Source organism: Anarhichas minor, unplaced genomic scaffold (assembly GCF_050575085.1).
Source record: "Anarhichas minor isolate MPS153535 unplaced genomic scaffold, ASM5057508v1 ptg000012l, whole genome shotgun sequence".
Taxonomy (NCBI): domain Eukaryota; kingdom Metazoa; phylum Chordata; class Actinopteri; order Perciformes; family Anarhichadidae; genus Anarhichas; species Anarhichas minor.
In genome coordinates, this window is record NW_027466458.1 from 3,485,835 (window position 1) to 3,501,293 (window position 15,459).

At 44.8% G+C, this 15,459-nt stretch overlaps 2 protein-coding genes across 4 annotated transcripts in view; both read left to right on the forward strand.

Moving 5' to 3' along the window:
• pkn1a (protein kinase N1a) overlaps nt 1–2,909 on the forward strand; it is a 41,878-nt gene extending 38,969 nt beyond the window's left edge. For both annotated transcript variants that reach the window (XM_076090284.1, XM_076090285.1), the window contains exons 21-23: nt 481–588; nt 875–955; nt 1,152–2,909. In XM_076090284.1, the coding sequence (XP_075946399.1) occupies nt 481–588; nt 875–955; nt 1,152–1,355 (393 nt within the window). In that variant the 3' untranslated portion in view covers nt 1,356–2,909. The remainder of the gene's footprint in view (nt 1–480; nt 589–874; nt 956–1,151) is intronic.
• Nucleotides 2,910–3,883: 974 nt separating this feature from the next.
• On the forward strand, nt 3,884–13,160 carry map2k7 (mitogen-activated protein kinase kinase 7). 2 transcript variants are annotated; one of them, XM_076090286.1, is made up of 12 exons: nt 3,884–4,041; nt 5,871–5,918; nt 7,852–7,996; nt 8,242–8,308; nt 9,060–9,173; nt 9,895–10,014; nt 10,107–10,214; nt 10,319–10,498; nt 10,630–10,710; nt 11,307–11,449; nt 11,693–11,738; nt 11,848–13,160. In XM_076090286.1, exons 1-12 carry the CDS (start codon nt 3,921–3,923, stop codon nt 11,989–11,991), a joined length of 1,317 nt encoding a protein of 438 aa, XP_075946401.1. In that variant the 5' UTR covers nt 3,884–3,920; the 3' UTR covers nt 11,992–13,160. The 2 variants fall into 2 exon arrangements, with proteins under 2 accessions (XP_075946401.1, XP_075946402.1); XM_076090287.1 differs by lacking the exon at nt 5,871–5,918 and having other exon boundaries at nt 3,892–4,041.
• The last annotated feature ends 2,299 nt before the right edge of the window (nt 13,161–15,459 follow it).

The window sequence follows — 15,459 nt, forward strand, 5'->3', positions numbered from 1 at the left end:
CACCTAAAATGCAGTAGAATATTAGATTTATTTGTCATATGGGCCTAGTTAATAAGTTAGTCAGTTAATTTGAATATAAAGAATTTCAAAGAAGAGTGTATTAATTTGATCTGATAAATATTATTCATGTTAATGTTTATTAACTGGCCACTGGCCTCCTGACATTTAGAACAAATGGTATCCCTGCTGTAAACGATCCAAAAACGGATCAAACACCATATATATCATACCCAACGCCAGCCAAGAGCAAAATAAATACAAGAATTATTCTTATTGCAAGTGCCCTGAATTTCTTCAGTCTTGGGTTATTTATATTCCTGCGCTCCTTTTCACAAAGAGAGCTGGATGTTTACAATCAATAACAACATGTTGACTGTGGTCAACGCATATTCATTTGTGAGATTCAAATCTGTAAAATGGATTGTATTGAATCAAGTGTGCTTTTGTGTGTCCACCTTTTGTGCGCGTGTGTGTTGGTAGTCTCCATTCCCAGGAGATGATGAAGAGGAGGTGTTTGACAGCATTGTGAATGATGAAGTCCGCTATCCACGCTTCCTGTCTACTGAGGCTATCGGCATCATGAGGAGGGTAAGAATACTCAAACACAAAGAAACAATGTCTCCTTCTCTTGCTGACTTCATCACCCATGAACACGAGGTACACATGAAAAACTTGTTATTCGTGTGTGTGTGTGTGTGTGTGTGTGTGTGTGTGTGTGTGTGTGTGTGTGTGTGTGTGTGTGTGTGTGTGTGTGTGTGTGTGTGTGTGTGTGTGTGTGTGTGTGTGTGTGTGTGTGTGTGTGTGTGTGTGTGTGTGTGTGTGTGTGTGTGTGTGTGTGTGTGTGTGTGTGTGTGTGTGTGTGTGTCATGAGCAGCTGTTAAGGAGGAACCCAGAGAGAAGACTGGGATCTGGTGAAAAGGATGCAGAAGAAGTGAAAAAGCAGCCTTTTTTCAGAGTAAGTACACTGTTTTTTGTTTAATTATATATATATATATCTATATCCACGATTCGTGTTTTTCCACACTTGGATCGTCACATGTGGAAGACGGCGTTTACATAGCTTTACCTGTCCTTTTTGACACTTTAAAGGAAACTATACACGAAACTAAAACAGACCTGCAGATTCTAATTATGTCTCCGTCTCCCTCCAGAATGTGGACTGGGAGGCGTTGCTGCAAAGGAAGGCGCCCCCTCCCTTCGTCCCCTCCATTGTCGGCAAGGAAGACGTCAGCAACTTCGACGAGGAGTTCACCACCGAAGCTGCGGCGCTCACACCGCCACGTGAGCTTCGCGTGCTCACCCGCAAAGACCAGGACAGCTTCCGGGACTTTGACTACATCTCCGACCTCTGCTAGTGGCCCGGTGGGGGGGGGCTCACAGACCTTAGAGGAATGTTCTGCTTCAAAAGGCTTGGCGGCGGGACCGACGTTCTCCATTGACTGTCCGCTGACTGTGTGTCTGCCGTCAATTTACACTGTGAATGAATGCGGAGAAACCGGAGGCAGTCGGTCTCTTTTGTGTGTGTCTGCAGGGGTTTTAAAGATGGAGGACTGAGCAAATAAAAGCACGGACGGACAGCCGGCGGGGTGGAATGTTGGACAAACGAAGGCCCGCCTCTCCAATCATTGTACAACACACCAGTGACTTGTGTATATTTACAAACATTAGCCTTTAAAATGCCTCCTCCCATCGTCTTATGTGTCGGTGTGTTCATGAGCAGCTGTGAGAGGAGGAGATGTTGACTGTTTGGGGTGGGGGTGGGGTGGGGTTGGGTGGGGAGGGGGTTGTTTCAAGGCCTCTCATACCAATGCCTTACATTTGTATTTGATCCACAGAAAAGCATCTTGTTTCCATTTTGTGGCCCTTTTGTATACAGCAGCAGGAAGAGTGACCCGATGCAGAAGACACGAGGATGGGCTCGTTAGTGGAAACAGTGAATTAGTACTCGAAGCTTTCCCAGCGGTCTATGATGACTGTTGCTAGGCGAATTATGAGTTACCTATGGGGTAAAAAAAACCACTTTCTTACTTCTACCAACTACTTTTTAAAAATGTGTGCTACTCGGATTTTAATTTGTGCCACGAACGTTACAAAAGCAATTCGCAAAGAAGTCCTATTTTATGACGGTCGCCTCCTCTGTGCATTATTGGATGCCCACCACAGACTTTTAAATTGGATATCTGGGCGTTATACATAGTTTGATATAAAACAGGTGTAGCAGACACAGAATCACAACCATCAGCATAAAAGCTACGTGGCAAGCAGGTTACGTTATTTCACTCTTTTTATAATTAGGGAAAAAAGAAAACACTAAGACTTGATGTACGAGTAACATTATGGTGTCTGTCCGTTATGGGTTTGAGACACGTTCATCCAGTCATCGTCATGCGTAGAGTTTTGTGAACATTAAGGAAGTAATTTCCCTCCAAGACACTTTTATCTGACTTTAAACTCAAACACTGGCTCTGATGTTTGTTTTTTTAATGTGTCTGTTTTAAGGACTTAAGCCACCAACAGTTTTCCCAACTGTCCGTTGTGATCATTCCAGAGTTTCCATCATAGGGATGAATTCATCCTTGTTTCAGCCACAACAGATTGATATCGAAGTTATTTTGGAAGATCCGAGTGAAGCCACAATCAGCCACTTCGAGTGCTGCTTTAGATCCCAGCGAAGTTCTCTTGGCAATACATTTCTAAATGGACAATATCATTTGAAACAGGATGATCAGTGTTGGAAGAATATGAGCCAGTGGTAATAAACTTCTGTAACACGTCACCATCTCTGAGTACCGGAGAGGTTTGTTGTGAAGCTGTATGTATGATGGTGTGGATTTTACTTATCTTGTGTTTGGCAATACAAAACCCTGTGTGATGAGATGACGTATTTTATAAAGAAAACCTGGAGTGAATATTCTGTCTGTGTTCATTCAAACCAAGGAACGACGAGAACAGATGCAGATACCTTTTCAATGGAATCGAGTCGTGAGGATTTTGTTCGTATCGTGTCATCTTTTTACAAAATCGTATGGAATAACAATAATCAAGAGAACGTCATCAACCATGTATGAGGGCACATAATAGAACATAAAGCATGAGCATCTTAAAAAGCGTTATTTGTGATATCGATAAAGGACATCAGGTGCAAGTTCAAAAAAAGTACCGAGATCTTTGTGAAGGTCTTAATTATTACACAATAACGGCATAGTTCTGCCCACAGCTTCCTTAAAAGGTGGTTGAGCCTTTGCTAACCTAGCATTGGTGTTAGCATTCCATGTCAGTCTATCAATAATGCTGTACAGGTACTTGTACACTTTGAATGTTTTTGTAGGAAAAATGCTCAAATGCCCGTCTACTGTGAGAATATGAAACGATATTATTCACATTATCAGCGACCAAGGTGACATTTTCAAAGATTTTCAAGTGGTAAGTTTCTACTAACATTAAAACTAGCTTTTGTTCTATTCAATGTAAGCCCTGATAGTGAGCCAGCATGCACAATGCCACTACCTTTAAACATCAATAGCTCATTGGTTAATAGGCAAACTCAATTGTATGATGAGGACAGTATGATGGTTGAAAGCTCCAGAACGAGTGAGTAAGTAGACCTTGAGTTGAGAGTATTTAAACTAAACTAAAGTATTTAAACTAAAGCTGAACTGTAGATGAATTAACCCGGACTTTTCCATTTTCTTCTTCAGACCCTGACTTAATAATAACCCCACTTGAATGAGATAATTATTAAGGTATGACTCTGTTATATGGGTTTAACATGGTCACATTAATGCTGCGTGCGTGTGTGTACAGTGAGTGAGTGAGTGTGTGTGTGTGTGTGCGTGCGTGCTGCTGGTCCATCCTGCCTGCCTGCCAGAGAGGGGAGTCGAGAGCTCTGCTAAGAGCTACATGGTGCTCAATTTTTCAAGATGTCGTCGCTGGAACAGAGGCTGTCGCGAATCGAGGAGAAACTAAAGCAGGAAAATGAAGAAGCTCGCCGGAGAATCGACCTCAACATCGACATGAGTCCGCAGCGACGTCCGAGGCCGAGTGAGTGTGCACCGGGGATTACCGGGGAGTCGGTAACGGGCAGAATAGCAGGGGGAAAGACCGGAGAGGCGGAGTGAAGGAGTGGAGGTGTTATGCTGCTCCTAGCTACTACATGCTAACAGGCTAGCTACATAAACAAACACCGACTCAGCTGGCTCGCTCGATTTTACTGTCAAATGACTGACTTCACAAGTGGTATAGTTTATACAGTGGGTCAAGCAAAATACAAAAATAAAAATGTATATGCTGTCACGAGACGTCTCGCTGGCAGTCACGTCCTGAAATCTGCTCCGTATCTGTCCTGTCAAACCATGCTAGGCTAACAAGCTAGCAGTCTGAGTGATAGTCTGTGGCAGGGCCCAGCGTCCATCTGACCAGTGTTCAGTCTACTTATGAAACATTTTGGAGGAGACGTTTATCTCGAGCTTATCTGTAGTCTCACATAAACTACTAAGCAGCGGGTTTGCTTGTGACTCCTGCGGCAAAGTCATTATTGTTTTCACTGCCAGTTTTGACCCTTGAGAAAGCAGACGCTGGTTAGTGGAAGCTATGAGATCTAGCTAACGTTCAACACACGTTATGTTACCACATGAGCTGCCACTTAACACACGGTAGTCACGTTGCAGTCTGCTGCGGACTTATTGTCATGAAGTCCTCCACAGTTTTAAAGTGAGTGTGATGTTATAAAAGCTGGTGTCACGTTGGGCCCTCGAACCGTCTGGAGGGGAAAACTGTCTCCAGTGTGAGAGTCTGCAGCATGCCTGTGCTGACTGACATGTATCACCGGAATAAACAGAAAGCTCTTCATTATCTTACCAGTGCAGCACTGTTCTCTCAGTGACTGTTCAAAGATCATTCTCTCCTACAGATCACCACTTCTTGTCCATCTTGACACACTTTTGTGAGGTTAAATGAGCTGTTGGTAAGATGGTGAGTGAGTTAAAGGAAAGGCTGCTGCTATTCTGTATTTTCCTCATTGTCAACTAATCTTAGGAATAGACCCAAACCATGTATTGACTGATATTCCTGTCTTAATGTTATTAAGACAAAATCCAGTGTTTTCCATGTGCACCAGCAATTCCTCGCTACTTAACTTAAAGTTACCCCGTTAAGTTCCACGCAATAAATTATACAAATTTTAAATCTGGGAAAAGGAGACCGCTGTGTCTGAGTCGGTCCTCTGTGTGAGCAGATACTCTGAGTTGAGGAACATCCCTATTAACAGCAATGATGTTGTTGCATTACAGTGAACACGGGCACTGCAGTTTATTTTGAGCTGGTGTACACCATACGGCTGCTACAAATACTCACTGGAGCGCCAGATGTGCATTCATCTGCAGTCGTAGACCGTCCACAAAAGAATAGGTACCTCTGTTTGAGTAACGTTTACTAAAAACTCCAGTGCCCAGCTGTTTAAGGAAATAACTGAGCCTTTTCTTCTAAATTACAACAGTATGTTTGTGACTTAGTTTTAAAGACTTATGACTTCAGTAGCAACCAGTGGGCATGGGGCTTCATGCCACAGACATGGTTTTGGAAGTCGGAAAGTATTGAAAGACGCGCTATCGCTTCGTTGATTTTGGTCTTTTCAAAGGATTTATTGACAATAAGAAAAAGATAGAATAGAGACAGAGCTTATCCTCTACACTCTTATTGAGAACAAGGGACTTATAAAGAAGAATGTGTGGTTTTTTCCCCCCCCTATTTGTTATATGGTGGAGTGTGTGTGTGTGTGTGTGTGTGTGTGTGTGTGTGTGTGTGTGTGTGGTTGTCTCAGTAGAACAGTGCAGTAATATGCGTGTGTGTATATTTTTTTTCCCTCCGTCTAGTCATCGTGATCCAGCTCAGTCCTGCTCCAGCCCCTTCCCAGCGTGCAGGTATCATTCAATCCATCGCTCTCTCTGCCACTGCACCTCTCTGCATAAACCTGTCCCCCGTTTCCCCTCCCATCCCCTCCTCCCTTATCTTTGATGGGATTCAAAAAAATAAGAAATACAGAGATAAACACAGGCAGTTATCACATTTTCACAAGTCAGGTTTCCCTCCTTTCCTCACGTTCGTCTTTTTAACACTTTGATGCACGTTTCTTACATCCAGTGTAATTAACAGTCTTTAAAAAAGTGTTCTTATGTCTTTAACAAGTGGCTGTAAAAGTGCATTTACCCTCTCCAGCAAATAAAGGGGCATGTTGTATTCCAGCCAGCTTGACGAGATGGTCTTTTAAGTAATCAAGTAATATTTAAGAAGTCATTTATGTTGGCATCAGGTGACCAGGTTGGTGTCATAGACATGTATTAACCACATCGTTGAACAAGCCAGCGTAAACACTTGCACACACGTACTTAGTTTCTTATTCCGGTTCTCACACCATTATCTGAGAACCTCCACTGAGCGGCAGCAGTTAAACCCATGTCTGTGAGACCACTTCTGATATTTAGGCCCATCAGTTATGTCGAACCTCCCCTGAAAGTCACGTCCTCTCTCCATCTTTCCATTCTGACTCCTCTCTCTTGTCAGTGTGTGCCAGTGGCAGGGCAGTGTTGGTGTGCGTTGATGTTCACAGTGTGTGTGTGTGTGTGTGTGTGTGTGTGTGTGTGTGTGTGTGTGTGTGTGTGAACGTGTGTCTGATGATTAACCTTCGTTTTGCGGGAGCGGAGAATCACGGTGCATGCGGCTTTTTCTGCACGACACGATGTTTTGGGTTGTGTTTTGTCCGACACAGCCTCTAATCCAGCATCCCCACTGGTCCGTCTGCAGGAGTGCCGTAAACACTCCGGCTGCTCTTTCTCCCTCTGTTATCTGTGTGTGGCAACCGAGGACTTCCTGTCCGAGTCTGACTGACCGACTGTCTGACTTCCAGCTTAGTCTGTGCTATGCAGTTTTGGCCGAATTTCTCCTCTCTCTCCGTTTGATGTTGTTTGCCCGTTATTCATCCTCTGGCATCCCCCCCCCCCCCCCCCCCCATGCTCCTTCGTTTTGCAGCATCACTGTGTGAGCTGGAGGCGGTGCAGCGGTGCCTGCGAGAGAATCTGTGTGTTTTGTGTGTCTGCCCGTCTGTCCTCGCATCCGTCCATCTGGAGCCAGCCGAACTCTGGAGATGCAGCCTGTGCCAAAGACTGCCTGAGTTGCTCTTCCTCTCCCCATTAACCCCGTCCTCCTCTTCACTAACTGATTCTCCCCTTGCAGGCTGATCCATCCTCAGGTGACGCAGAAGAGCTGCCAGCCTTCTGCCACAAAAACTATAACAATGTTAAAGACGATCTGTGGACGTCCACATCCCTAAACTGTACCTCCTAAGCTGCGGGCTAACCCTGCGCCGTCCCTCGCTGCCTGAGAACGGTTTTGCTTCTGCTCCGAGATAACCGTTGTGTTTGTTTCAACGTGAGGTCGGGACATCAGTGAAAAAACAAAACTGTAGCTTCGGGGGAAACAAAAACACCAAGTTTATGTGGCGGTTAAATTCTACGCAGGGTTTAGATAGCAGGACTGTAGCGAAATAACTCTTTGAGCTCACCGAGGCCAGTTTCTCTTGGTGTCTCGCGGGGAATCATATATATATATATTTATTATACGTCAAAGAGAACATTGAGATGTGTTTTAAAAAAAAAAGGTGATAAAGCACAAGTAATAACACATGATCACCTTTTGGTGCACAACAGCTTTAAACCAATAAAACGGTGGAGTCAGTGAATGCATGAATACACATCATCTTACACCTTCTGGCATGCTGGCCTCGGGCGAAAAACGTACTGTGCCATTCGTTCTGTTCTGTTCTCTGTTTCTAATGTGTCATGTCCTCCCCCCCCCCAGCCCTCCAACTGCCACTGGCCAACGATGGGGGCAGCCGATCATCGTCTTCAGAGAGCTCTCCTCAGCACCATCCCTACCCCAGCCGCCCGCGACACATGCTCACCCTGCCCACGCCTCCATACGGCCTGCAGAAGAGCTTAGAGAAGTATGTGGACACATGCTGATGTTCATCTGAGGAACTGTATTTACGGTTCTTATTGTGTTCATGTGGTATAAGTAAGAGGTGTACAGAAACGCAAACACTCTCTGCATGTGGATCCATCATGTGTGACACAGCATCCATTTGAGTCAGAAGCCTCATCTTGCTATGGACGTTTCACACTGAAACATACTTCACGTCTCGTTTCCGCTGCCTCACGTTGTGTGTTATCGTGTGTTTCGTCCCCACAGTGCAGAGATCGACCAGAAACTGCAGGAGATCATGAAACAGACGGGTTACCTGAAGATCGACGGTCAGGTGAGATGTGACGCGTGATGATGACACGTTGACTTTCTCTCGTGTGGAAATGTCAATGCCCTACATGTGATGCATTACATGTCATGAGGCAGGTGATATTTGATTGAGTGATAAATCTTTTTCCTCTGTGCCATTTATCTCTGTGATGCTGCACTGTTGCACAGGGGGACATGTTCCTTCATTACGATGAACATGGGCACTGTAGTTTATTTTGAATCAGTCCCACACACTCCGTCCTGCTGCTGTAAATACTCCCAACAGAGTTAAGTGTGTATTAATCCACAGCTGAAAATAGTCCCCAACAAATGTACATGCTACACCTGTTTGCTAGAAACTACAGTGCCCAGTTCCTTTAGGAAATTTATTTGACTTTTATACTTGTGTGTTGAAAGATTTATATTTTCGGTTGGAGTCAAAGCCAGTCAGGGTTTAAAGGAAGCTGGAGAAAACGATTTGACTCATCGTCGCTGTTTGTTTTTCCTTCCTCTCATTAGCCCAGAGGGGTTGCTACATCAAGCACTCGATGAGGCACCACTCACAGCATCTCAGTCGCGGGGAGGGGGGGGGGGGCAGCTTAATTGCACATCAAAACATTTGTTACTGAATGACCCAGAGGGGTTTACTGTTGCCTCGCGAAGCAGAAGATCTGAACTTGCCTCTCTCATCTATTTTCAGCTCAGTGTTTGCACAGAAACAACATTGACCAGAAACAATATCTTGAGTTTGATCCAAAGTCTTGTTTTGTCCACAGCGGTATCCAGCGGAGGTGACGGACCTGATCAGCGAGGGGGAGATCGGCAGCGGGACCTGTGGACAGGTCTTCAAAGTGCGATTCAAGAAGACCGGCCATGTCATCGCTGTCAAAGTAGGAACTATATGCACCCAACCGTTCACTAATCACGCAGCACGTCCTTTGCTCTAAAAATACAGACTAACTTTTGATAGGTTGATAAGAGGCAAACAGAACAAATGCACATTTTTCCCGGGGAAATCCAACCCCCTAGTTTAAGATTTAATGTTTTATATCCATGTCATAAGTTTATTGTTTATCGGATCCACATGGGGCAAAATCTAGACTTGGACAGTTGTTAAAGAAAATGAGGAATGAACGAGGAATATGAAATACATTAAAAAAAATAGAATATATATTTTAAATGCCATAACTCTCTTTAATATGAGCATTGTGTAATTATTGTAGTTATTTATGCTTCACTCTGTAAGGTCGATGATATGTAGGATCACAGTGTAATATGCGGGTGGTGTTTTCTTCAGGCTTAGTTTCAAAACACAAGACAGAATTTCCCCACAGGGACCACAAAGACTTCAGTCAACAAGATCAGAATACAGCAGGAGCCCGATGCTAACCCCGGCTTAGCGCTCTGATTTTGTGTTGTGATCTAATTGTGACTAATTTACCAACACTGTGGCAGTAATAACCCCACATAACAACCCTCCTATTTAAGAGATGACTTAATTGTAGCTGCCTGAGCTGTTTAACAACCAGGCAGTCAGTCAGCGCACCACAGGAGTCTTTGTTTTGTGATTTTTCTAATGGCTTGTTTCTCTGTGTGTGTGTGTGTCACCAGCAAATGCGTCGCACAGGAAACAAGGATGAGAACAAGAGGATCCTGATGGACCTGGATGTGGTGCTGAAGAGTCATGACTGCCCGTACATCATCCAGTGCTATGGAGCCATAGTTACCAGCGTGGGTGTCCCCAAAATACATACACAGGCACCTTAAACAAACCTTAAACAAACTGCTAAAAGCTGGATGTGTGTGTGCGTGTGTGTGTTCAGACGGATGTATTCATCGCCATGGAGCTGATGGGAACGTGTGCGGAGAAGCTGAAGAAGAGAATCCAGGGCCCCATCCCAGAGCGAATCCTTGGAAAGATGACAGTGGCAGTAAGTGGCAGAAACACACACACAGATGGGAAAATGTGACACTGCTCTCTTGAGTGCTTTGTTCTCATATTCTTAGTGTGTGTGTGTGTGTGTTTCCGCTCCAGATAGTGAAGGCGTTGCTGTACCTGAAAGAGAAACACGGCGTCATCCACCGGGATGTCAAACCCTCCAACATCCTCCTGGACGCGAAAGGTCAGATCAAACTGTGCGACTTCGGCATCAGCGGACGCCTCGTCGACTCCAAGGCCAAGACCCGCAGCGCCGGCTGTGCTGCCTACATGGCGGTGAGTGAAAAACCCACACAAGCTACACCCGAAATGCAAACAGAAAAATACAAAATAGACACATGACACGCACACACACACACACACTGATGCCCTAAACCAATGTGTTGCCTGATCTCGTATTCTTGCAGCCCGAGAGAATAGACCCTCCAGATCCCACCAAACCTGACTATGACATCCGAGCAGACGTGTGGAGCCTTGGCATCTCTCTGGTAAAACGTTTGATTACCATAACAGAAGTGTACTTGGTGTGCTGGGTCATCCTGGGATGGGTTCATTCCCATCCACATCACATGGATATTTGCACCATAAGATGCAGAAGGAGCAGCCGACTAATATCGGTGTGTGACATTAGTATGTAGTCTGACACGCACAGTGTGAACAGAGTCGGCATGGTGCTCTGAAGCACTGACCTCAGACCAGCGTTCACAATGACAAAGCATTGTTTTTGAGGCCAGGGATGTTTTGCCTCATTTTCTATCTGCAGTCGTAGCTTCATCCGTTTACTCTCCAGCTGTGAACAGAGACATGAGTGGTTACCTGATGACACAGAGCCACAGCAGACCTGAGATCAGCAGCCAAAATAACGGAACATGCACCGAACATAAATGGATGAAAACGTTAAAAAAAAAATGTTAATTGTCTATTTTTGTTGTTGTTATTACTGTTGTTCTGTATAAGATAAATCCATGGGCCGTCCCGGGAGATGTATGGCCTTACGCACAGTTCATTATAAGCATACAGGAAGAGGTGGCGCTGCTTTATCGTCGATGGCGGTGGATGTTAATGGCTCCTTGTTTTCCTCCAGGTGGAGCTGGCCACGGGACAGTTTCCCTACAAGAACTGCAAGACAGACTTTGAGGTTCTGACCAAAGTGCTGCAGGAAGATCCTCCTCTGCTGCCTCTCGGCATGGGCTTCTCCCTCGACTTCCAGTCCTTCGTCAAAGACTGGTGAGTACAAATCTCACTCTGAAACGGATCCAGTCAGAGCTCTCTGGTCATCAGGTTGGTTTCTAACTGTAGATAGAATAAGATCCCGGTGCTACATTCAAGAGCAAATCATTTTCTTTATTATAGTCAAATGTCACTGTTGCTGTCTGCACTTTAATGTAAATCACATTGAAATTTCCCTGTAAAGAAATGTTTCATAAATAAAGTCGCCTTGCCTTCAAATTTATCGTTTACAATTCACAGCCTCACAAAGGATCACAGAAAAAGGCCAAAATACCACCAGCTGCTGGTAAGAAACCAGTCATAAATGTATGAGATTCACCAGAATTACCCAAAGGTGAAATGTAACTGAACCGTCTCCCTCCCTCTGTATCTCTGTGCCCGTCTCCCTCATCCAGGAGCATAGTTTCATCCACCGTTACGAGGTGCTGGACGTGGACGTGGCCGGCTGGTTCCAGGCGGTGATGGAACGCACCGAGTCGCCCCGCAGCAGCCAGTGTTACAGCCATCAGCACCAGCTCCACTCGCTCTTCAGTAGGTAGCCTAGCACCTGCCCGGCCGTTAGCTTAGCCAGACGCTGGTCTTTGCCAAGCCCAGACTCGGTCTGTCCTAGTCTAGCCTAGCGTTAGCAGCTAAGCCTCGCGTTCGACCCAGCCCGCCTGTCCGTCCGTCCGCCGGAGAACCTGAAGAGCCCACAGAGGAGAGAGAGGGACGGAGACTCGGTGGAGCGATGGACGGATGGATGACGCTGGTGGTTCTGTTAATCAGTGTGTTGAATCTGGACAGACAGACACGGGAGGGAGGGAGGGAGGGAGGAGAAAAAGGTGCACACTGTAGTTAGCTTCATTCTTTACACGCGTTGTTTCACATCACGTCATGTCAGTATCTCGTATGCGTTTCTACATTTCCTCCACCTGTCACTAGTTTTTCACCCACATGTCTGTCTCAAGCATTGATCCAAGCCATTGGATTAGTCAACAGAGTAGTCACTACACACTGGAACAAAGCATCTGCTGCATGAGCAAACATGAATCTGTCTTGTACATAAACGTTAAGGAGGACACAACAATGTCCGGTGCAATTATGCTTCTTCAGGTGTTTCTACTATCACACATGCTCAGGCTGAGTGTGTGTGTGTGTGTGTGTGTGTGTGTGTGTGTGTGTGTGTGTGTGTGTGTGTGTGTGTGTGTGTGTGTGTGTGTGTGTGTGTGTGTGTGTGTGTGTGTGTGTGTGTGTGTGTGTGTGTGTGTGTGTGTGTGTGTGTGTAAATATCAAGACACAGTCACTGTTTGTTTTTAATAAGTGAGCTTATCTTTCCTAGCCATTTATTCACCTTCACACTACACCCGTAACACACACACACACACACCGTTATGTATTAATCCATTGGCTGTGCTTCATTTTTAACATGCAAGGATAGTAACTCTCATTAACTTTGAGATGAAATCTGTTTAGAATCCCATCATTGTATTTAGCAGCTGCACAATTGGAAAAACACGATGAAAAAGACTTACAAAAAAAATTAGTGTTGCATTCTAGCGTCGTAGAAAAGGAGTCGTTTAGTGTTTTGTTTTTGTGCGTTCAGACGTAGATGTACTAAAAGAGATGGAGGGATGCTAAGAAAAGAAAAAGATGTGTTGGAGAGGAGGAGACTCTTTCTAGCAGTGTGGGAGAGAAAAGCAGAGAGAGTAGTAGTAGAAGAAGAAGGGAGTTGTGGTCTTGTTGAAGACCACTCGGAAGCTTGAGGATCCGTTAATGTGTGAGAAACGAGAGAGGCTGGAGGTAAAAATGGGAGCGGAGTGTTTTTTCATTGAGAGCGCAAAGAACGGCCGCTTATCTTGTACAAAGAATACACATGGAGTAGATCCTACGACCTGTGGAGCTTTTCTTTCCTCTCTTGTTCGTCTACCTCTTCCTCTTCGTCCAGCTCTCTGTCTGCCTCTCTGTTTAGTGTGACGTAGTGCTCCACAGCGTTACCGGACCAAAGGCTGCGTTTAGGTTGTTGTCGGCGGAGGCCAAGAGATTTCGACCCGCTTCAGACATCCAGAAAACCACACGGACGCGTCTTGATGAAGCCCGTGTTGGTGTTTCTAGAACCTAGAGCAGGGGTCTCAAACTACTCGTTTGAATCGACTCTAAAGTCTGCCTCTCAAATCAAGTTTTTTGTGTTGTCTTACGTTATTACTCTTCTATTGTAAAGTCATTATTTACTTTTTCCAGGGCTGCAAGTACCAATTGCAATACCCCCCAAATTGCTAATCATCTCCTAATTATTTTCTTAATTATTCATTCAGGGTTTAGTGTCCTTTTTCAAATCTGACAATTTTGTTGTTTGCGATCTTTTATGACAAAGAAAAGCAGAACATCTTCTCTTTTTAAATCCAGAAATCAATGCATTTTACACAATTTGTCAAAATCTTTCGCTGATCGATTAATCATGAAATCGTCACCTAACTACCGTGAACGAAGAGCAGCAGCAGCACGCAGATTTAATTGTAAATGTCATTTAGTCTTTTCTTGGAGTTAAGTGTGACAGTCTGCTCTCCCATCTGTGAGGACAAAGGAGCATTAGCTACTTTGAGACCCCTGAACTAGAGGAGTATTAAAATACAACTGAGTGCGTCCGGATTTATAAACCAGGCACAGCAACTGTGTTCAAACTGCGATGTGTCGACTAACGATGTGAGCGCAGGTCAAACCAAATCACTGCTAGACACAGAGAACTGAGAAATGGCGACGATACAGAGAGGAAACCGTTAAGTGTCGGAGAGCGAGAGATTCAGGAAGGTGGCAGAAAGGATGAGCGGAAATGTAATGTCAGGAAAACGAGAGAGAGGGAGTGAGAGAGGACGGAGTGAGGTGGGGAGGAAGAAGGAGTTTAAAGAAAGTGGGATTGAAAGTTAACGAAAAGTCTGAGACAAACTGGAGTTTGATGACAGGACGCGAGTGTGTGAATAAGGAGAGAGGAAACGAGGAAGCCGAGCTGGTCATTGTAAAAAGCTTTCATGGTGTTACACCAGCGTACCAATTCTGATTTTAGCGAGTGAGTTAGCGCGTTGTCTCGATGATGTTTACTGTTTCTGTTTGAACAATGTTATTTATTTACATTGCTACTGCTGCTACTTTATATTGCTTTAGACGCTGCTGTCACTTCTTTTCCCCCAAAGGACAAATACTTTATTCTTTTTTTTCTTTTTTTTTTTTGTCAAAGCCAAATAAGTGAAATAATGCAATGTCAACACGTGTTACCAAATAAAGAGGAAGTCTGAAGAGAGCAAAAGCAAGTGAGGGGTGGATTAGAAGAGAGAGAAGAGAGAAAGTACTAACTAACACTTAATATAAACACGCCTCACCTCACATGTGGCTCTACGTGCACTGCAAGTAGTGATTCGTTTGTATCCTGACGTCACATTAAACTGTACAGTGTCCATACCGTTGGAGGGGAAGTCTGTCTGTCCAGATGCTTTTTTTTCTTTTTTGACTCAACCATCCTTCACTCCGTCCATCCGTCCCTCCGTCTGTCCACAGGTCGCCCGCAAGCTCGACAACCCTGACAGTCAACACCAAAGGTGTCCACAACTCAACAGAAATACGAAAGAGCGTTGTTGTTATTGTTATTATGACTATTGTTATTGACCTTTATAATTGATTACTCTCAGCTACGATATATATGAAATCTTTCTATAGCTGGTGTGGGGGGGGGGGGGTCAGCGCTGTTCTATAGCTGTGTGTGTGTGTGTGTGTGTCATATACTGTACAGGGGGAGACTGGTGCACCAACCTGGCATTAAAACCAGCTGGCTCATCCTTCTGCTCAGTGAATCGGCTCGCTGGGGGCCTCACGGGGGCCTCACGCCTACTTTGGCGTCTCTGTACTGCAGTGTCTTGTTACTTTTCGGCCGACGTATACACCGACACTGATATATTTGCAACAAGCTAGTATCAATTCATTGGTCTTGCTCTACTAATTTCCCCTTAAAAATAACCTTGATGATCATCAGGCCTACTTTT